This window comes from Aethalodelphis obliquidens, unplaced genomic scaffold (genome assembly GCF_003676395.1).
Source record: "Aethalodelphis obliquidens isolate GAN/ISIS:26980383/991018 unplaced genomic scaffold, ASM367639v1 scaffold29, whole genome shotgun sequence".
Lineage (NCBI taxonomy): Eukaryota > Metazoa > Chordata > Mammalia > Artiodactyla > Delphinidae > Aethalodelphis > Aethalodelphis obliquidens.
Window position 1 is genome coordinate 16,362,963 of NW_020837973.1, and position 22,395 is coordinate 16,385,357.

Sequence of the window (22,395 nt, forward strand, 5' to 3'; positions counted from 1 at the left end):
AGAATCCTGGAAGATATCCAGGTGAAGCTCCCAAGATGTTTGGGAAGAATTAAATTAGTTCCCCAACAAGCAGCACAATAAAATAAGCACAGCTGGTGTCTCTTCTTGCTGCTTTGCAACAAAGAACACAGCTGCAAATGGAAACAGGTCTGGGGTTTAGAGCTTGGAAGGGAACAAAGAAAACATGAAAAAGATTGGGAATGTTTTAATACATCTCCAAAGACAAAGAACCTTGCAGAATTTAAGGGTCATAGAGTAAAACTTTGTATCTTCTCCTTATATGCCAAATTAAGTTTTAGTACTCCACTGAAATTAGAGTTCATAAATTATATATTCATAATTTTCATAAAGTATATTCTGTTCTCTCTCCAATTAATTGAAAACCATTATTCCTATAATCTCTTACAATTTAAAAAATGATTTTAAATAATGTTTAATTATTGGTATATTTTATTAACATATAGAAGAGAATAGGTAGAGATTTATATATTTCCTTATAAATATGTTTCCATGAAAAACAAAGAAGATGTGAAATTTATTTTCAAGCAAATTAGACTGTGATCTGGCATGGTTTTCTTTGAAACAATTTCCATATATAAAGCAATTTTTTGAAAATTTAAGGTGTTGAAATGCAACCAAATTTAAATTTGTACTTCTGATTCCAGGCAAAAGCAATACTAGAATTGAAGAAATGTGGGTATACTTACACACAAATAGAAGAGACAAAACTATTATTTTTTAAAAAAGAGATTTACCAATACACACAATTAAAAATAAACCTTTGCTAGCTTTTTTAATGATAATAATATATATTATTATAATACCACTAAAGGTCTTAAGACAATTGTTCCCTTTCCATCTGAGAATGGCAATGCTATTTACAAATAAGATTTTATTCATTCTATCTTCATTTTCAAAAAGCCACACATGCACCCGAACACTGACTCCAAAAAGGGAATAATTTCATCTCATGGTTAATGCCCTCTTTGAAAAACACAGACTTTTAATAAAATTACAGAAAATCAAATTAAAGAAGTACTTCTATAGAATAATCGGTAGGAGGTAGTAAAGTCATCAAGATTGGAATGATAATAAACCACATATCAGAGAAAAAAAGAAAACAAAAAAATGTTAAGTGTGTATTGATAAAATATGTACCAGTCTCTTCACAGTCCTATCAGGTTACATTTGCCCTCCAGAATATTATAATGTCATTCTGTCCACATATGTTCACTTTGTTGAAGGCAATCACATTTTTAGATAAGTTTTTAAAAAAGCAATGTGACAGCCAATAGCTTACTAGACACCCATCATAATTCAAATGGTCCTTTTCTAAATCAGTGCTACAAAAACAGGCAGATTTAAACGAGCACCACGATGAATCTCATGTAGCCACACTGTTACTCTTCTTTCTGTGAGCACAAATATCCTAACTTTATTCAATGGTTTTCCTCACTGTTTTCATAATGGTATCCATTTAAATATGGTCACTAATACTTAAACATGAAAATTGCTTACCTGGGCAGATAGAATTGGTTTTGGTCACAAAATATATGGCATGAGCATTTCAACACTATGGGATTCTCTTCGGAAGTGACTCGAAATTTAACAAATATCTTTGCTCTCATTCATGTTTCTATTTTGAAATCTTTTTTTTTTTTTTTTTTTGCAGTACGCGGGCCTCTCACTATTGTAGCCTCTCCCGTTGCGGAGCACAGGCTCCGGACGCGCAGGCTCAGTGGCCATGACTCACGGGCCCAGCCGCTCCGCGGCATGTGGGATCCTCCCGGACCGGGGCACGAACCCATGTCCCCTGTATCGGCAGGCGGTCTCTCAACCACTGCGCCACCAGGGAAGCCCTCTATTTTGAAATCTTTTCATTCTTTTATTTTGCATGTTTCTTAGGGCAGTGATTCTCAACTGAGAGCAATTTTGGCCTCCAGATATCTTTGGGCAATGTCTGAAGACATCACGATATGGCAGCGGTGGGAGGCATGCTATTGAAATCTAATGAGTAGAGAGACCAGGGATGCTGCTGAACATCCTACAATGCACAGGATAGCCCCATAGCAAAGAATTATCCAGTCCCAAATGTCAATAGTGGAAAGGTTGCAAAACTCTTCTAGGGGGATATGATTCCCTAGATAATAGCTGAAATTACATGGCGTATGTAAATCTAAGAGATAAAGAAAAATCTTATTTTAAAACATTCATCAAAAACCACTTCAGTTTATTTTGCATCTTTCTTTTTGAAAACATCCAGAATGCCACAGACTTTGTCTGCTTGCTATTGCTCACTGACAGAAATATACTACCACATTATGCTTTTCTCACTGGCAATATAACACCCAGCAACTACTTGGAGGGCTCCACGACCATTTCTTAGCAATGGATATACAAGAAACAGTCATCTGATAAAATCGTGCACACATAAGAGGTCCCCGGTGCTGTCTTCTCTTGCCCCCTCTGTATTCTCATATCACATTTTGCAAAGCTCTATGGGGAATCCATCATTTGCATGATGATCCTGCTTCTGCCCCCTTAATCACACAAGCAGGTGCGCGTGCACACACGCACATACACACTCTGAACTATACAACCCCACAGGGAAGAGAGAGGAGTGTTTTTTATCATGTGTCCTCTATGTAAAATGCACTTTTTTCTCCTTGTCTAACTGAAAAAACCCCATACATTATATAAGATTCAGAGGATGTCTTCTCTAGTCTGCAAGCAGGGCTCCCAGTCCAACTGTATGGGCCCTCTATTTTTTTGCATATCAAACACCATATTGAAATTTTCTGTTTACATGTCTGCAGCCTGCTCAAATTTAGGGGCCTTGTTTTATTTACAGTTTTATTACTACCCACTATCACATTTATTAGGACACTAAATGCCTTCACTCTCTCTCTCCTTCTTTCCAGAAAGAATTGGAGAGATTAAAGGATACAGTTTTTTTTTAATGACTGGATGATTCAAAACTCCATTAATGTGTATATGGTAAAAACAATGATCTTATCAGTCACCTTCGGTTGGGAAAATTTTGTTGTCACCTATCACACTATTGTTAGCTATTATTAGTATTGGGAACTGGTATAGTTTTAAATGTAAATATTATTAATGTCTATTTTCACAAATCTGCATTTTACTTTTCATTATCATTTTATAAATAACATGTATATATTATTTTAATAAAGAAGAACGTACTTCTCTCATACCAAATAAACCTGCAAACCTCTTTGTAGAAGTAATCACTTTTACCTGTATGTGGGTCTCCTTCAGATATTTCTTATGTATGAGTATGCATATTCTGTAACTCGTATTTATTTTTTAAAATAAAGTAGGTTCTATTCCACATGGATTTCTGAAAACTTTTTTCTCACTAAAATACTCTGGATCGTTGAATGTCAGCATACACAGTTGAAATTCATTCATTTTAAGGCTGCCTAGGGTATCAGTATATGAAGAATCATTCATTTGAGAACTTCTTTATTAGTGTACTTTAAGTGTGTTTTCTATTTTTCACTATGGTGAACAATACTACAATGGGCATCCTTCCTTCTATATCTTTGCATATCCATGTCAGTATATCTATAAAATAGCTTTCTACAATAGATATATGTTCTTTCAAAAATTTTGATAGACATTGCCAAATTACCCTCCAAAAAACTATGAAAATCAACCTTTCTGCTAACAGTTCTGCACATTAACAATTTTGTGATTATCAAATTTGCATACTTGGTAGGTGAACATTGCTATCTCCTGCTCCTTCGTGGTTTCTTAAATTACTAGTGAAATTTGAGATTTTTTTGTATAATTAACATGTGTTTATTTTTCCTAAGAATCTCCTGCTAACGTAATTTCCCCGTGTTTATTTGATTGTAGTCATTTTATCCACTCATCAGAACTTCTATGGATCCAATTGATTCTACAGTTGATAGGAAACATGATTTAGATATCTGAAATCAACTGTTAGCTTCACCACATGCAGAAAGAAATATTGGTACCATAGCAAAATCATCTAGTGTCACAATTACATAGTAGAAATGGAAAGGAGAGATGATTTTCTGTATCATTCCCAAATCAAGCCACTTAATAGAAACTGGCATCACTGTTTCTTTTCTGATGCTAAAACCTTACTCGCCACTCCTTTGGATTCAGTATTAGGTTCAATTCTTTGGTTATTGGGTTCATGCTGAAACCTAGAATTTGTCCAACTATCAATTCAGATTCAGCGCAGCTGCATGTATCTGAAATCCAACTCGATAGCTTAAGAAGATGAGATTTACTTTCTTAAGAAGGCTCTTGGGATTCGCAGACCAGACCAGGAACATCAGTTCTGTAATGGATCATTCTTCTGAGCCCTTCTATCTTTCTGCACTAAGCAACAGGCTTTCATCTTTATGGTTGCAAGTGGCTGCTACATTTCTGTACCACATCTGCTTTAGGCAACAATTGAAAGGAAAATGGTGATGGGTGAAATATGCATGCCAGGTGTGATTTTTTGGGCAGGAAACCTATATCTTTCCTGGAAGTTCCACCTAATTGCCTCTGCTTAACATCCTACCATCTAGAATTACATCACACGGTCATTCTTAGATGAAAAGGTATGGTAGGAGGTGAATATTTAATTCTGCACAGTGTCACCCTGATCAAAACTGAGTTCTCTTAGTAATAGAGAAGGGGAAGCTGAATATTGGATAACTAACAGCATTTACCTAAAGGGAAGAAGAAGCATGATCCTACTGTTTGTGCCAAATGCCATATTGTTGTATATGTGTATATAGTCAGCTGGGCTGTCAGAACATTAACTGCCCTGGATCAGCAGATGACTGTCTATCAAGAGTATTAGAGGGTCATTCTCTAAAATCCCTTACAATAGAGGTTGGCAAACTTTTACTGTAAAAGGCAACATAGTAAACATTTTAGGCTTTGTGAGCCATAGTGTTGGCTGCAAACTCAACTCTGCTACTGCAAAGCCCAACTACCATAGCAATATGTAAATGAATGGGTATGGCTTTGTTCTGGTAAAACTTTGTTTACAAAAACAGAGAGCAGGCTGCATTTGTCTCCACTGCCATGGTTTGCTGTTCTGTCCTGCACCACATTACTAGTTTTTTGTTGTTGTTCCTATTTGTTTGTTTGATTTCTAAAATTAGAGGCAGTGCAAATACCACTCATTCTTAAGGCCACAGTGTAAAGTGAGTTTCTCACTCCACTAACTTTTATATCACCTTCCATATGTTCATATTACAATGTGCATTAGGTGTTATTATAATGATTTTTATGTATTTGTTTTTCCACAATGAGTTCACACACACACACACACACACTATGATTTCCAATATTCAGCCTAAAGCTTGCCATACTCTTTCACCAGAAATCATGCGTGGAACTGTGGTACAAAAGAGACTGAAAGCCTACTCTGCCTTGTCCCTTTTCTCCACCACTTTCAGGCATTAAATATTTTTCCTTCAACCATACTTGTCTCCATAAAAGAACTTAAGAATACAGTTGACCCTTGAACAGCTTGGGGGTTAAGGGTACCAACCCCCTGTGCAGTCAAAAATCCATGGATAACCTATTACGGTTGGCCTTTGTGTAGGAGGTTCCTATAAGTGGACCCACACAGTTCACACCCGTGTAGTTCAAGGGTCAGCTTCACTAGTATTTCCCTCCTATTCCTACCTTTCTCTCCAAGTCCTAGATGAGGACTGAAATGTCTTGGCTTGTTCCTAAGTCCTCCAGCCTTTGCTGCAATGATTCCTTTAGGATTCGTGATTCCTAAATGTCCAGCATTCTTTAACAGGCTCACATGTACCCACTTAGCTTTCACTGTGTTCACACACACGTATATATCTCAGGGTACATTTCTGATAACTTTTTTCCTCCCCTTGTCATTTTCCTTGGCTTTTCAATCTCTGTTCTGATTCATTTCAACTATTTTCAATGTCAACTGTTTTCCTAAATATTTTTCTAGATAAGGTGGGAGGATGATATACTTTCTGGATCCTTCTCCACATATTTCTTTCATGCTAACAGATGAATCATGTTTTGCCTGAATGAAGGATTTGGGGTTTCAGTCTTTTCTCTGTAGGTTGACAAGGGTATTCAATTGTTAACCACTTTCCAATATTTCAAGTGCTAAATATGATGTGAAAATATTTTTTCCTAATAGGTAATTTTTAAATATCTGAAAGTTTGTAAAAATTTTCTCTGTATCCTTAGGTGAATCCTGGCAAAGTTCCTAAAGCCTAAGTTTGATTCTTATTCTATTATCCTTTCCAGGAACTCAGAAAGTCTATTAAACTTGTGAATTCTGTATATTCCTCACCTCCAGGAAAAAGTGTTATTGCTCCTCTCCTTCATCTGCTGTTTCCTGCTCTCTGGGAACATGTGTTATTCACATGCTAGGTCTAATTAACATATATTCTAAGTCTCATCTATTTCTCACAATTGTCATATAGTTGTATTTTTGCCCTCTGATTTTTAGCTCCTGCTTCCAGTCTGGGATGTCCTTAAGTTCCAGAAAAATAATTTGGGTCTTATCAGTGACCCTTCATGCCTCAATGCATACATTGATGTTTTTGTTGTTAACTTGTGTATAGAAAACATGGCTTTGAGTTACAGAAATCTCTCTGCAGTGTCCTTAAAACACTAGTGCTCTGATTATCTACAGTTCAATACTCTTTCTTGGTAATGACTGCTGTGCCCTTTTTTCTCTCTATGGTGCTTTGCCTGCCCTGGTGACTGTCATTTCCTTTGCACTCCCTGGCGTTCTTACTTGGCCTCTGGCAGTACCTTACCAGTGGCATTCTCACAAGTGGCGGAGTCATAGAACTCTTCGCTTTTATAGGAGAAGAGGACTGGCAGATGGGCTGTCAGTCCCTTGACAAGGTGCTAGGAGGAAGTCTGTTCTGGAGTTTTCACACAAACTCTCACCTGCCAGGAATAATGGTGTTGAGCTGTTCAACTTTCCTAAGAGACCAATGAGCATGAATGTCTTCTGGGCGTTTCCACAGGCTCTCTGAGTCTGGACCCTGTGTCCTACTCTGGTCCCTGGGGAGCCAGATTAGCAATGGCTTTCTCCCCTGAGATTCTGGTTAAGAAGGAGAACTTAGTCTCTCTAACTTGCTTCCCCAAAGGCTTCAGAAGCTATCTGCCAATCTCAGGAGAGCTAAAATGAAAAAAAAAATAAACTGCAATCTTGAATTAAAAAACCTTATGTATATGAGACAAAGGATGTTAACAAAACATATTGTGGTAATCATTTCACAATATATGTAAGTTAAGCCATCATGCTGTTCACCTTAAACTCATACAGTGCTGTATGTCAATTATATCTCAATAAAACTGGAAAAATTAAAAAAACATATATATATATCCAATTACACAGAGTGATTTGATTCATGACCATAATACCTAATTTAAAACTCATACGTATACAGGAAAGTTAAATATGTAAAACCTTTATTCAAAATATACATTCTAAATCCAAACTGAGAGCCTCACAGAGGTAATAAAAATATTATTATCACAGCTGAACTTTATTTTAATTATATTTAGGAAATTTATCATCTGAGATAAAGATAAACTAAAATAGCTAAACCATGGAAATCTGTGAGTGGTGGGAGAACCCCAGATGATCAGAAGACTGGAGACCTCAATCACGACTTATCAAACACAGTGTAGGCTCTGCATTCAGGAGAGCCTAGAGTCAATTTCTTCTAGTAATTTGGGAAAGAATTTGGGAAAGTTACTTACATACTGTACACCACTTTGCACAGCTTTAAAGTGGTATTCAAAATACTTCACAGGGTGGTCATACATTTTAAAATAAATAAGGGATGTAAATGCTTAGGATATCTGCAAAGTTTATTGATTAATTTAGCTATTGCTTGTACTATTAATACTATTATAATTTGATCATAACCTGCAAGTATAAAAGACATAGATTTCCAACATTATATTATCTGTGTCTATACAAATTGTCACTGAATGTGTTCGTATGGTCAAAGAATCATGCCAGTTAAGCAAGAATTGCAAGTGTTTTCTCATGTATGGTTGTTTTTCCTTGAGATCAAGCTGTTTCTTAAACTTACAGATTCAGAAATTTGTTTTAATAAATATTAGAATAGCTAGGCCAAACATTCTTTAACACTTTAGGCCATAGGAAATTATGAAAATATTTTGGAACTTCTTCAGATTTCTTCACTACCCCCAAAAAATTTAAAAACTGGTCTTCAAAAGATGATTTTTGGATCACCAAAAATATATTAAATGCCAAAATATAAAAATGATTTCTCTTACCCATATCTGACATTTCAGGCACAGTTACGATATATGGTCCATCTGTGAACTTTGGAGCATTGTCATTGATGTCTTGCACTTTGATGATAAACTCAGATTCAGGTTCAAGGGGCTTGTTTGTTCGTCTGTCAATAGCCTGAGCATGAAGCACATAGTGGGTCTTCTGCTCTCTGTCTAGACTTTTTGTTGAGTGGATGTCACCCGTGGTATCATCAATGATAAATATAGTCCCAGCACCTTCTCCAGTAAGGATGTACTTCACAGACCCATCACCTTTGTCAGAATTGGAGTGCAGCTGTAAATAAAGATGGAATAATTTAACATGAAATTATACTCCAACTTCACATCGTGTTCTCTGAAAACTACCTATCTATAATTTAATACTTAGTTTTGACTATGACTTTTCTTCTCTCCACAGTGTCCCATGTGTTGCTACAATCATCTATTGGTCTGCAGTATTTCTCCACTTGGTATTAATATGGATATTTTTATTATGATCTGTCTAAGATCCAATTATTGATGTAAGAACAATTAATAAGCAATACTTATTAAAAGAAAAACAATAACCCTTGAGGTCATTCTACTAAATCCACACTTTACTACCTACATAGAATAGAACTGGAAAAAGAAACTACTAGTAAATCACTGTTGCCTTCCATACTTGTAGGGATTTTTTTTTTAAATTAATAGCTTGTCATTCTATTTCAACATTAAAATTAGAAAAAAAATATTGTAGGACAAATTGACATTCAAATTATTTATTAAAAATTCCACAAAAGGGCTTCCCTGGTGGCGCAGTGGTTGAGAGTCCACCTGCTGATGCAGGGGACATGGGTTCGTGCCCCGGTCCGGGAAGATCCCACAGCCACAGAGCAGCTGGGCCCGTGAGCCATGGCTGCTGAGCCTGAACGTCCAAAGCCTGTGCTCCGCAATGGGAGAGGCCACAATAGTGAGAGGCCCGCGTACCCCAAAAAAAAAAAAAAAAAAAAAGAAAGAAAGAAAAATTCTACAAAAGAGGCACTTATTTGTCACAGAAGCATTAATTTTATAATTTGGAAAAATAAATATTTTCTACATTAATTGTTTACATTTAGAATTTTAAAAAAAACTTGTGGTAGAATATTTTCTTTCTTGAAAATTTATGAAACTTTAACTCAAAATTTAAATAACAGTAATAGATTTAATCAATAAGTAGGCCCTAATTTTTAATTAATTGAGATACACTAAAAATTTCACTTATTAAATTAAAATGATCAAATATTCTTTGAATAGACATTATAGAGTAATATTTCAGCAGAGGATTTCAACAAGAAAGATAAATAATGGTAAGATAATTATAAGCCTCTTTTTATCATTTATATATTAGCAAATGCTTTTAAACTGCATATGGTTCACACTTAATATCTTGCTATAACTTATAACATCAAAGTTCAGTTAAATATTTCCATGAATACTACTGCTATATTTCTAGCTGAGAACGACCTCAGTATTATCTTAAATTGCAAACACATACTTGAAGAATGGTTTCTCCTAAGAGATCTGAACAGTTATCCTTCATATGAAACCTTTTTGGTCACATAACCTCAACTACTCACTTTTTGCACATTTCTGACCCTTGCAAACATTGAAAATATATAACCTTGTTCACATAGTGTTTTGGTTTCTAGCCAGAGTAAAGTGAAAATTTTCAAGGTTTATGTTAAAGTCTCTGAAGTTTTAGAAGATATTTTTTAAAAGATAAAATATAGGGATTTCCCTGGTGGCACAGTGATTAAGAACCCGCCTGTCAATGCAGGGGACAGGGGTTCAATCCCTGGTCTGGGAAGATCCCACATGTCCCAGAGCAACTAAGCTTGTGAGCCACAACTACTGAGCCCGCATGCCACAACTACTGAAGCCCACGCACCCTAGAACCCATGCTCCACAGCAAGAGAAGCCACTGCAATGAGAAGCCCACCCACTTCAGTGAAGAGTAGTCCCCGCTTGGCACAACTAGAGAAAGCCTGCATCAGAAATGAATGGCCATTATCAAAAAGCTAGAAACAATAAATGCTGGAAAGGGTGTGGTGAAAAGGGAAGCTTCCTGCACTGTTGGTGGGAATGTAAACTGATACAACCACTATGGAGAACAGTATGGAAGTTCCTGAAAAAACTAAAAATAGGGCTTCCCTGGTGGCTCAGTGGTTGAGAGTCCGCCTGCTGATGCAGGGGACACGGGTTCGTGCCCCAGTCTGGGAAGATCCCACATGCCGCAGAGCGGCTGGGCGCGTGAGCCATGGCCTCTGAGCCTGCGTGTCCGGAGCCTGTGCTCTGCAAAGGGAGAGGCCGCAACAGTGAGAGGCCCGCGTACCACAAAAAAAAAAAAAAAAAAAAACTAAAAATAGAACTACCATATGACCCAGCAATCCCATTACTGCGCATATACCCTAAGAAACCCATAATTCAAAAAGAGACATGTACCAAAATGTTCATTGCAGCACTATTTACAATAGCCAGGACATGGAAGCAACCTAAGTATCCATTGACAGATGAATGTATAAAGAAGATGTGGCACATATATACATAATGGAATATTACTCAGCCATAAAAAGAAATGAAATTGAGTCATTTGCAGTGAGGTGGATGGACCTAAAGTCTGTCACACAGAGTGAAGTAAGTCAGAAAGAGAAAAACAAATACCAAATGCTAACACTTACATATGGAATCTAAAAAAAAAAAAAAAATGGTTCTGATGAACCTAGGGACAGGACAGGAATAAACACACAGATGTAGAGAATGGACTTGAGGACACCAGGAGGGGAAGGGTAAGCTGGGACAAAGTGAGAGAGTACCACTGACATATATACACTACCAAATGTAAAAGATATAGCTAGTGGGAAGCAGTCTCATAGCACAGGGAGATCAGCTTGGTGCTTTGTGACCACCTAGAGGGGTGGGATAGGGAGGGTGAGAGGGAGACACAAGAGGGAGGGGATATGGGGATATATGTGTACATATAGCTGATTCACTTTGTTATACAGCAGAAACTAACACAACATTGTAAAGCAATTATACTCCAATAAACATGTTAAGAAAATTTTTTAAAGACCCAATGCAGCTACAAATAGATAAATATAAAATATAGAAAAAGACAATATAAGGAAAGAACTATTCTTATGGGAAAATGAAGGCATCTGAAACATAAATAATAGTACATCAGGAAAAGTTTAACTTATTTCTTGAAAACACATAGGACATAATCGGGGACAAAATTCTGATGGGAATCACTCAGCTAGATTCAACCAATTAAGTCATTTCAAAACTGCTTTTTTGGAGTTTTTGTAAAAAGGAGTAAAAATACATTAACAAAATATGAAAAACACAGCTTTCAAAGATTCACACTTCATTACTAAATTAACTACTAAAAGAAGCAGTAAAATGAGTTTTATAGAGACAGTTGCATGCATGTATGAAAGTGAATTTATTCATTTATTTATGTCTCTTGACACATCATTTTAGCACCTACAAGAAAAGATTTATCATTTATGCAGCAGAGGTCTACACAACATCGATAGAGCAGTCTGTTTCACATTCTTTAACTTTGCCTCTATCCATAACCAAAGCACAGCCACGTAGAGCAACAAATTCATTGAACAAATGTTTCTAAAACCTTTTCTGGAACTTTCGTGTTATTAAATTAACAAAAGGTGAGATCGGTTTAATAGCTATTGCTATACTGTATATAAATTATAAATCTATATATTATAAATATAATTAATTAAAAACACTTGAGGGCAAGGGTTAAGCCTTCTAATAACTAATTTTTGAAAGACAAAACAATGGTGACAATTAACTCCTTTCCTCAGGATATATTCGCATACTCTTTTATATTTTTAGCGAGGTAAATTTGAAATTATTTAGTCTTGGATTAAAGGTTCACATTACAAAGAGTTAACTATACATATTTTTTTTAAAATAGGCGTATGGATGTAGACCAGAAACAGAAATATGTAAAAGAAATAGTAAATTTGTCAGTCTAAAGCATCTGTTAAAAAATTATATGCTCTGTGCTTTATACTGATTATGCTAAATAATTCAAATAAAAGATAAATGTCAGTAGATTTATGGCTTTAGATTCTAAAACTTGAATCTGACTTCACATTTATAAAGTTTTGAGAATTAACATATAACTTAGCATGTTTCAGAAGTTATGTCTAATTAGAAAATAAATGTGTAATACAATCAGCGAACTGTATTTAACCAGTATTTATTACTGTACAACACAGTCAAAGTTATGTTAAAATATTATAACTATGTATTTGGATTACATAAGTTGTTGATAATACTCAGCTTGAGTGTTTTACTAAGGTAGATGATCACTTTATTGGATTTTTTAAAATCTCTCATCTGGCCTGCTGGAATCTTGAAATGAGAGTTACCATGTAACACTAGTGGAAACCCAGCACAGTAGCAGTAGGTCAATTGATTAATAGTTTATAAGATTTTTTTTAATTAAAAAAAAATTTTGGAGTATAATTGCTTTACTCCGAATGTTGTGTTAGTTTCTGCTGTACAATAAAGTGAGTCAGCTATATGTATACATATATCCCCTCCCTCTTGGACCTCCTTCCTTCCAACCCCCACCCTACTCATCTAGGTCAGGTCATCACTGAGCACTGAGCTGAGCTTCCTGTGCTTTATAGTGTGTCCCCACTAGCTTTCTTCTTTTAACATCTTTATTGGAGTATAATTGCTTTATCATGTTGTGTTAGTTTCTGCTTTATAACAAAGTGAATCAGCTATATGCATACATATGTCCCCTATCCTCTTCCTCTTGTGTCTCGCTCCCACCCTCCCTACCCCACCCCTCTAGGTGGTCACAAATCACCAAGCTGATCTCCCTGTGCTATGCGGCTGCTTCCCACTAGCTATCTATTTTACGTTTGGTAGTGTATATATGTCCATGCCACTCTCTCACTTTGTCCCAGCTTACCCTTCCCCCTCTCCGTGTCCTCAAGTCCATTCTCTATGTCTGTGTCTTTATTCCTGTGCTGCCCCTAGGTTCTTCAGAAACATTTTTTTTTTCTTTTTTAGATTCCATACATACATGTTAACGTACGGTATTTGTTTTTCTCTTTCTGACTTACTTCACTCTGCATGACAGACTCTGTTTTATGCATGGTAGTGTATATATATCATTCCTAATCTCCCAATTCGTCCCACCCTCTCAGTGATCCACCCTCAGGATTACCTCTTTTCCATTGGACCTATTTTCAAATCTTTAGCTCTATTTACAACATGCACTCTGCAACAGAGTTTGGGGGAAACACTGGCTACACTGTCTTGTTTTCCTTAACAAGTAGGTTTTAAGATTCTGGAAGAACACATGTTTTGTATTAGGTTTTATAAAGCAAAATATGATGAATGTGTGAGTGAATGAATGAATACATGAATGAAATGGATGAGCAGTAATGAGTGCAGTAGAGGTAGAAATCTTAAGACATGGAGAGAAAACTTTTAGATACAGATAATCAGGTTATACAGATAATCAGACTAGAAATGTGCTATCTTCGAGGGTGGGCAGCAATGAGACATCAAATGAAAGAGACCGGGAGTCTAGTATGTAAAGTAGGAATGCTCTGGATATAAACACGGTACTGACTTAGTAACTAGTAAAATATTACATTGTAAATTTAGCTAGCTACTAGACGATTTGAGAGATTTCTATCTTTTTTACATTAAATATATAAAAATATTTGGAAGATAAAGTTGATTTTCATCATATATAGTTCAGAAATACTACAAAGAGAATAGTAGCAGGGTGTTATCATAGCACACAGTGGTGGGAATATACTTTTAGAGTCATGAGATTTTGCAAAGTGAGTGATATTTTTATGCTAAAGGACAGCTATTATACTGTCCTAAAGCAAGAGTAAAAAATCCTTGTGTATCTGATCACATAAAAACATAGGGTTAATTAATTGTTCTTTAAAGAACAGAAAAGGGGAGGAGAATGCAGAAAGAAAACATAGTCACCCAAGTGAAGCAAAATGAACACTTCTCTGACATTCTTTTAATAAATTATCTCTTCCTTAGTGTTAAGGAGTAATCCACAGCACTTAGAAAGTTAATGTGACACACATGAGTTCCCCTCAGAAGACTATTTATTCACCTTTGACCACATTAGGATCGGGGCCTAAAAATTCATAGCTTTTACTCTAATGCAGAATTCCTCACTGAGATAATATTTTATCCTTTGGGGAAGAATAACTTTAAAAGGTTAAGAAGATGGTGTCAGAGCAATTAATTTTGAAAGTTGCTTTTAGTTAGGAGTTCAAGCTATATTATAAAGATAGGTCACTAACTTAAAATTGTGATATTTTTGACTACATAATTTATGCATTTTTATGAGTAGGAAACTTCTATTTACAATAATAATTCCAGTAGAAAGAGTCAGAAATATTATATAGCAATGTGAGACCTATGTGAGGATCATAGGAAAGACATGCCATTAAAACTTATTATGCATCTCTCATTCCAGAATGTGTTATATTTTAAACTATAAGCAGATAAAACAAAATCCAATTGAACTCTTTTTTTTTTTTTTTTTTTTTTTTTTCCGGTACGCGGCCCTCTCACTGCTGTGGCCTCTCCCATTGTGGAGCACAGGCTCCGGACACACAGGCTCAGAGGCCATGGTTCACGGGCCCAGCCGCTCCGCAGCACGTGGGATCCTCCCGGACTGAGGCATGAACCCACGTCCCCTGCATTGGCAGGTGGACTCAACCACTGCGCCAATTGATGCGAAGAAAAAACACATCGAAGAGTAACAGCCTATTGGTAATTAACACATCAGCCTCTTCATGCGAAAAAAGAAATACATAACCCTCAGTTTTAATTATGCATCAATACGTAAAAAAGGTATGTTAAAAACAGTAGCCATAAAGCATTGTGTTCAACCACAAAGCTAATGTTAATCAATTAAAAGGTTAAGAAATTAGATGAGGGTAAGAAAAGAAGGTTTGCATTTGTTTAACTAGAAACATCCAAGGTCTCTGCAAACATGCAAAGGTCTCTTGTTGAATTTTAGTTTCTAGCTTTTAACTGCTTTATTGGTATTCTTAGAAAAGGAAACGAATGAAAAGGAGGAAGGGAAAAGGAGCAGAAAGGAACACATTTTTAACTATTATACCCCCTGAATCGCAGCTTAGGGCTATTAACACACAAGATGGAAAACTACAAAATACCTCTATAAAGTCTGAGGTTGTTTTAATTCTGTAGGCACCAGCTTTACTTCAGAGAGCCCCATTCAGGTGCGCCAAATATTTGGGCAGTGCAGGAGGCATTCAGTGGTTGAGAATTTCGCTATTAATTTCTGGGAAGCCTCAAAAAGTGACCAACTGATTAGAATTGAAGGGAGATATATATAAGGCACAGGAGTACCTATTATCTGTCAGAGTTCATGTCTTCTTTTATCTCCCAGTCAAGGTCTAGTTGAGAAAGGGGTGGCTCTGGCAGCTGGTTTTAAAGAAAAAAAAACCTCACAGAATACTAAACATTATTATAATTCCATAAAAATACTGACCCAAACCACTGCCCACACATTCCAGTGTGCTGTGATTTTATCCCCATTTAAATTTGGCCACCACTGTTCATTTTAGCCCCTTTTCCTCGTTAAGAAAGCAGTAATTGCACTAAGAAAGGAGGGCAAAGAAAGATAATGGAAGTGTGAGTAGTTTCAGTCCTTTGGAAAATTCATCTGACAATAAAATGTAAGAGTCTCATTCGATGTATCAATCACTTTGAGGAGTTTATTCATCCTACAAACATTTTTTGGAATGTCCACCATGTGCCAGTCATTGTACTCTTACTTAAATCCATCACTGAACAAGCAGGCTGAGATCCCTGCCTGGGTAATGCTTACATTCATTCCACTGGGGAAAAGCAGACAGTAAGCAGAAAACATGACAATAGATAATATGCAAGACCCACATTTAAAAAGGAAAGAGAGGGCTTCCCTGGTGGTGCAGTGGTTGAGAGTCCACCTGCCAATGCAGGAGACACGGGTTCGTGCCCCGGTCTGGGAGGATCCCACATGCCGCGGAGTGGCTGGGCCCGTGAGTCATGGTCGCTGAGCCTGCGCGACCGGAGCCTGTGCTCCGCAACGCGAGAGGCCACAACAGTGAGAGGCCTGTGTACCACAAAAAAAAAAAAAAAAAAAAGGAAAGAGAAAAAATGAAGTAATATCAGAAGTGGGTTGGTGGTAAGTAGAAATGGTGATATTAAATAAAGGAATATGGTAGGTAGAATATTTGTCCCTCAAAGATGTCTATGTCTTTATTCTGGAAGTGTTTGAATAAGTTGCTTTACATGAAAAAAAGATGTGATTGAAGTTGAGGTCTTTTGAGATGAGGAAATTACCTTGGTGTCTTTTAGATGGGACAGATCTGAATATCTGGGTCCTTAAAGGGGAGGAATCCATCCCAGCTGGGTGAGAGAGAGCAATGGAAGTATGAGAAGGATTCAGTGCTTCATTGCTGGGTCTGAAATGTAAGAGACTTGGTGTAACTCCCAAGAGACATCTCTAGAAGTGGGAAAAGCCAAGAAAATGGATTCTTCCCAAGAGCCTACAGAAGGAACGAGACCCTGCCTGCACCTTGATTTTAACCACGTGAAAACTATGTTGAACTTCTGACCGAAAGAATTATAAGGGAAAAAACTGTTGTTTTAAGCCACTAATTTGGTGATTTGTTATAGCAGCAATGAGAAACTAATAAAGGAATCAGATAAGGCATATTAAAAAGATGACATCTTAGCAAATTCTGGAAGAAGGTGAGGGAGATAGCCAAATGCACACTTCAGGAAAGAGCATTCCAGGCAGGGGCAACAAAGAGTGAAAGGATCAAGTTAGGAACATTACTAGCAGGTTCCAGAAACCAGGAGGAGGCCAGTATAACTGGAGCAGCATGGGCAAAGAGGAAGGTAGTGGACAAGACATCAGAGAACTTATTGGAAGTGAGATCATGAAGGACCACTGTATGACATGGAGACACTGGATGGTTATGACAGTGGAGTGTCATCATCAGTTTACATCTCATAGTGATCCTGCTGGCTTCATTACTGAGAACAGGAAATAGAGGAACAAAAGTGAAGGCAAGGGACACTGACAGAATGCTACTGCAGTAACAAGTTGACTGATAAAAACAGCATGGACCAGGGGTAGTAATGAAGGTGGTAGGAAATAGTGCAATCATGAATATATTTTGAAAGTGAAGCAAACAACACCAAAACAAAAATAAGTAAGTGGGGCTACACTGAACTGAAAAACTTCTGCACAGCAAACAAAACCATTAACAAAATGAAGAGGCCACCTAGGGAATAGGAGGAATTATTTGCAACTCATATATTTGGTAAGGGGTTAATATCCAAAATATACAAGGAGGCAATACAACCCAATAGCAAAAAAGCAAACAATCCAATTCAAAATTGGACAGAGGAACTGAATAGATATTTTTCCAGAGAAGATGTACAAATGGCCAACATGTACATGAAAAGGTGCTTGACATCACTAATCATCAGGGAAGTGCAAATCAAAACTATAATGAAACATCACCTCATACCTGTTAGAACAGCTATCATCAAAAAGACAAGATTTAAGCATTGGTGAGAATGCAGAGAAAAAGACACTTTTGCACTATTGGTCAGAATGTAAATTGTTACAGTTACTATGGAAAACAGTACAGAGGTTCCTCAAAAAATTAAAAATAGAACTACCATATGACCCAGCAATTACCCTTCTGGGTATATATACAAAGGAAATGAAAATTGGATCTTGACGAGATAGGGACAGTCCCAAGTTCATTGCAGCGTTATTCACAATAGCCAAGATACTAAACAACCTGAGTGTCTGTCAAGAGATGAATGGATGAAGAAGATGTGGTATATATACATACAATGGAATATTATTCAGCCACGAGAAAGGACATCCTGCCATTTGTGACAACATGGATGGACCTGGAGGGCATTATGCTAAAAGGGATAAGTCAGACAGAGAAAGATAAATACTGTATATCACTTATATATAAAATCTAAAGAAGCTGGACTCATAGAAACAGAGACTAGAATGGTGGTTACCAGGGGCTGAGGGGTGTGGGAAGAGAGATGTTGGTCAAACAGTACCAACCTCCAGCTATAAAATGAACCACTTCTGGGGAATCTAATGTATGGCATAATGATAATAGCTAATAAGAGCCTATTAGATACTAAGTGAATAGATCTCAAATGTTCTCACCACAGAAGGAAAATAATAATTATATAATGGGATGGAGGATTTAGATAAGGATACAGTGCTAATTGTTTTGCCATACACAATTGTATCAAATCAACATGTTGTATATCTTCAACTTACACAACGTCATATGTCGATTATTTCAGTAAAGCTGGAAAAAAATGAAAGAAAGGGAAAAAGCAAAGATTTCCTAAAAAAGATGATATGGGATATAAGTGAAAGGAGAAGTGAAGCACAAATGTTAGGTGTTTGGCCACAGTTGCTAAAAGTATGAAGTTGCAATCAACCGAGATGTGAAAGGATCCAGGCACAGGAAGTCGAAAGGAGAAGATTAGGAATTCAACTTCAGACATGCTAAATGAGATATTTCTACTAGAGATACCAGTGGAGATTCCAAGAAGTCATTTGTATATTCAGCCTGGAGTTCAGAAGACAAATGTTGTTGGCTTTATAAACTTGGTAGGTATCAGGACAAAGGTAGTATTTTGAGCGATGAAACAGGATATCATCAATGAAATAAATGGAGGAAAAAAAAGGGCTTCCCTGGTGGCAGTGGTTGAGAGTCCACCTGCCGATGCAGGGGACACGGGTTCGTGCCCCGGTCCTGGAGGATCCCACATGCTGCGGAGCGGCTGGGCCCGTGAGCCACGGCCGCTGAGCCTGCGCGTCCGGAGCCTGTGCTCCGCAATGGGAGAGGCCCCAACAGTGAGAGGCCCATGTACCGCAAAAAAAAAAAAAAAAAAAAAAAGGAAGAACTGATGATTGAAACCTGTAGGATTTCAAAATTCAAAAGGTAGAGGGACCAGAAGATACTGCGAAAGAGCAATCAATAAAGCATGTTAGTGTCCTGGGGGAGAAAATAAAATGGAAAATTAAGCACCTGTGTATAATGATAGCTATATGAAAATAATAATTATTGATTATTTTAGAGGCAAAAGAAATCTGAAGTTTCAGCTGGAGGGAGATGGTTTTACAACTTATGAATTATTAAAATAATAATGTGAATATATTTAGCTCTGAAGAACTATCCATAACTTGCTGTCCATTGAGAAAATCATATTGTAGAATAATGCAGAAGACAAGATCTTATTTAGAGAAAAAATATAAATAACAATAAAACTACATATATAATATATTCCTATTTATTAACATGATCAAGTAGAAAATTAGAGAAAGATATAATCCAGGTGTCTTACACTAGAGGGAAGACAGAAAAAGAGGCTACACTGCAGTGAGCTAGTCAATTTTCCTTTATATTTCTTTCACAGTTTTAAGTTATTGAATGAGTATCCATTACTTTTTAGTATAAATGTTGCTGTTGTTATTAAACAAGGATTCTGGGTTTTATTAAAGCCAATTGTGTGGAAAAGCCATAATATATTGCAGCCGTTTCTCAAAACAGTAAGAATAATTAGAAAATCGCAGGTACCATTTGATCTCCACACATGGCCTCTAATCTTTGATTACTTCTCATTCTGAGATGTTTAAGAATTTGGTCTTTCTTATGGCCATGCCTCAGGATGTTAAATTCTGTTCTGAATTCAGCCACATCTCTCAGGCTACTGCATTAAGTTGCCCAGTATTGCTAGCTAAAGCTTACTCATAACTGTCTGCATGTTTAGTCCGTCTTGAAATTTTTGGATATGTATCCCTTCCCATCTCATATGTCCCTCACCTAAGCTTTATGATTTCTACAACTCTATTTAGCTATCCCTCTGGCCTTGTGCTTATTCTAGGTTAAAAATCAATTTGATGTAATTAAATGGGAGAAATTAATTGCAACCCCACTATGTAACAAGCAGTATGCTGAGACGAATCAGAGAGAGCTATAAAGTTACAAAAATTTTTAGCGCAGTGAGCAATGAAGATCGTCAGACCCACAAAGTAGTCAATGTTCTGATAGAGGCATGAGTTGAAACCAACTTTCTGTTACTGGGAAATTTTCCAAAAGGGCGCTGACTCTCAATTTATAGATGTACTTCTCCATTTCTATAAAAAGATGAAAATTATTTTCAAGATTTTTTTAAAATTCTCATCAAACTTTTTCCTTAAGCATTTGCATTCTGGATTTAACCCTAACACTCAACAGAAATTGTTATAAGGTCAGCAAACATATGCTGGTTATTGAATATGTTAGTGAATAACATATTTTTTAAAGGAAAGGGCCATTTTAAGAACACGATGATGCTAACTCAACACAGGAGACAGAGTGCAAAACTCTCAAATATTGAATGTTCACTCTGGAAATGCAGAAATGGGAATAGTGAAGTGTTTTTTTGTGGAATAAACTGTGGATTGAGGATCAATGAGGAAGACAGTACGAGCTGTCTTGCTAAGTTTTTTCTGTGCTGGAATATGAAGTTATTCCACACGGCATTGAGCCCACATAACTCTGTATGTTGAAATAAAAATTCTGCGGTCTACAATTGTGCACAGATTTTCCTCTCAGTTAAGCTTGCTAAGGATAGAAATGTTATTCAGAAATTTTTAAACCATAAAATCCAAGTTGCTCAGTTACAAGCCTGAACTCATCTGTATCTTCTGTTGTGTTTATCATCAGATTGAATAACCAGAGCTATCCTACTCTCCTGTCACTCAAGATGAAATTTTATGTGTTAATACTGATTTCTTTCTTCATTTCTCCTCATTCAAACTTTCTAAATTATTTGATTCCACCTCCTTAAAACCTCCCACCCGTCCACCCCCTTCTCTCCGTCACAGTTACCACTGTGTTAATTCATGCTCTCACACTAACTTAGATTATTGCTGTTATCTCCTAAATGCTCCTATTATCTTTCTGTTTCTGTTTCATCCACGTTCTATTCACACTACAGTTCAGTGTGTTATTTATAAAATTTGAATTTGGTCATTTCCTGAATAATCCATTTTAGAGCATCCCACGGCCTTCAGCTGGAATGCCCCTCCATCTGGCTCCTGTCTATGTGCCCAACTTGATCTTTTCACACTCCACCATGGATACTAAACTTCAGTCAAACTAAACTAGATAATCTAGCTCCAAAAGAGCCAGACTGTCCACAGCTGATCCCCTTCAAACTCGATATTTTCTATTTATCTGCCCAGATATAAGTAGTTTCCTATCTTTTGTGAAGTATCCTTTGAACTTTTCATTCAAATAAGCTGCCATTCCTTTGTGATGCCAAAGAACCCCTTGTTTACCTGTCATTCAGCACTTACTGCTTTTTTTCAATGAAATTCCCCAACTCTCCCAATTTACTTGACTCTCATTGAGGGCAAGAGCCACATTTCATTTGTTTTCATGTTTACAGTACACAACACACCTTTCTTCAATGAATATTACCAAAGAATGAAATATGATTGTTAACATTTTCACAAATAATTTCATAATACATTATAGTGTACCAAATAGGAAATAAAGAAATTACAAAGTTATAAAATAGAGTCAAGATATTAAAATAATACCAAGAGGAAACTTGGTTTAACAGGAAGGAATGAAGAGATCTAAAAGTGTAGAGTGGAGAGGTAAATATTTTTTAAAAAACACCTAAAAAATCAACTTAGACAACTGACTATTTAAAGCAAGATCAATAACATTGTAAGATGGGTTCTATAAGGTTATTTGACTAAAAGGTATGACGGAAGTAGAAAAAAATGGAATGGGCAGATAAACGCAATTATACTGTTGTAAAACAAAGAATGTGGCTCATCACCCAGTTCTACAAGGATTAAGGCATTATCCACTGCAGTCGCTGAGGGACATTGCACCCTGAGAGGAGCTCAGGATGAAAAACAGGATGAGGCACTCTGTGTTTTGGAAAAACAGGCCCCTTAGATAGTTTGAT

General features: G+C 36.6%; 1 protein-coding gene across 1 annotated transcript in view; it reads right to left on the minus strand.

Moving 5' to 3' along the window:
* The window catches only part of CDH18 (cadherin 18), a 354,098-nt gene that overhangs the window by 254,730 nt on the left and 76,973 nt on the right, over nt 1–22,395 (minus strand). The window contains exon 2 of the mRNA XM_027125360.1: nt 8,308–8,602. Coding sequence (XP_026981161.1) covers nt 8,308–8,602 — 295 coding nt within the window. The remainder of the gene's footprint in view (nt 1–8,307; nt 8,603–22,395) is intronic.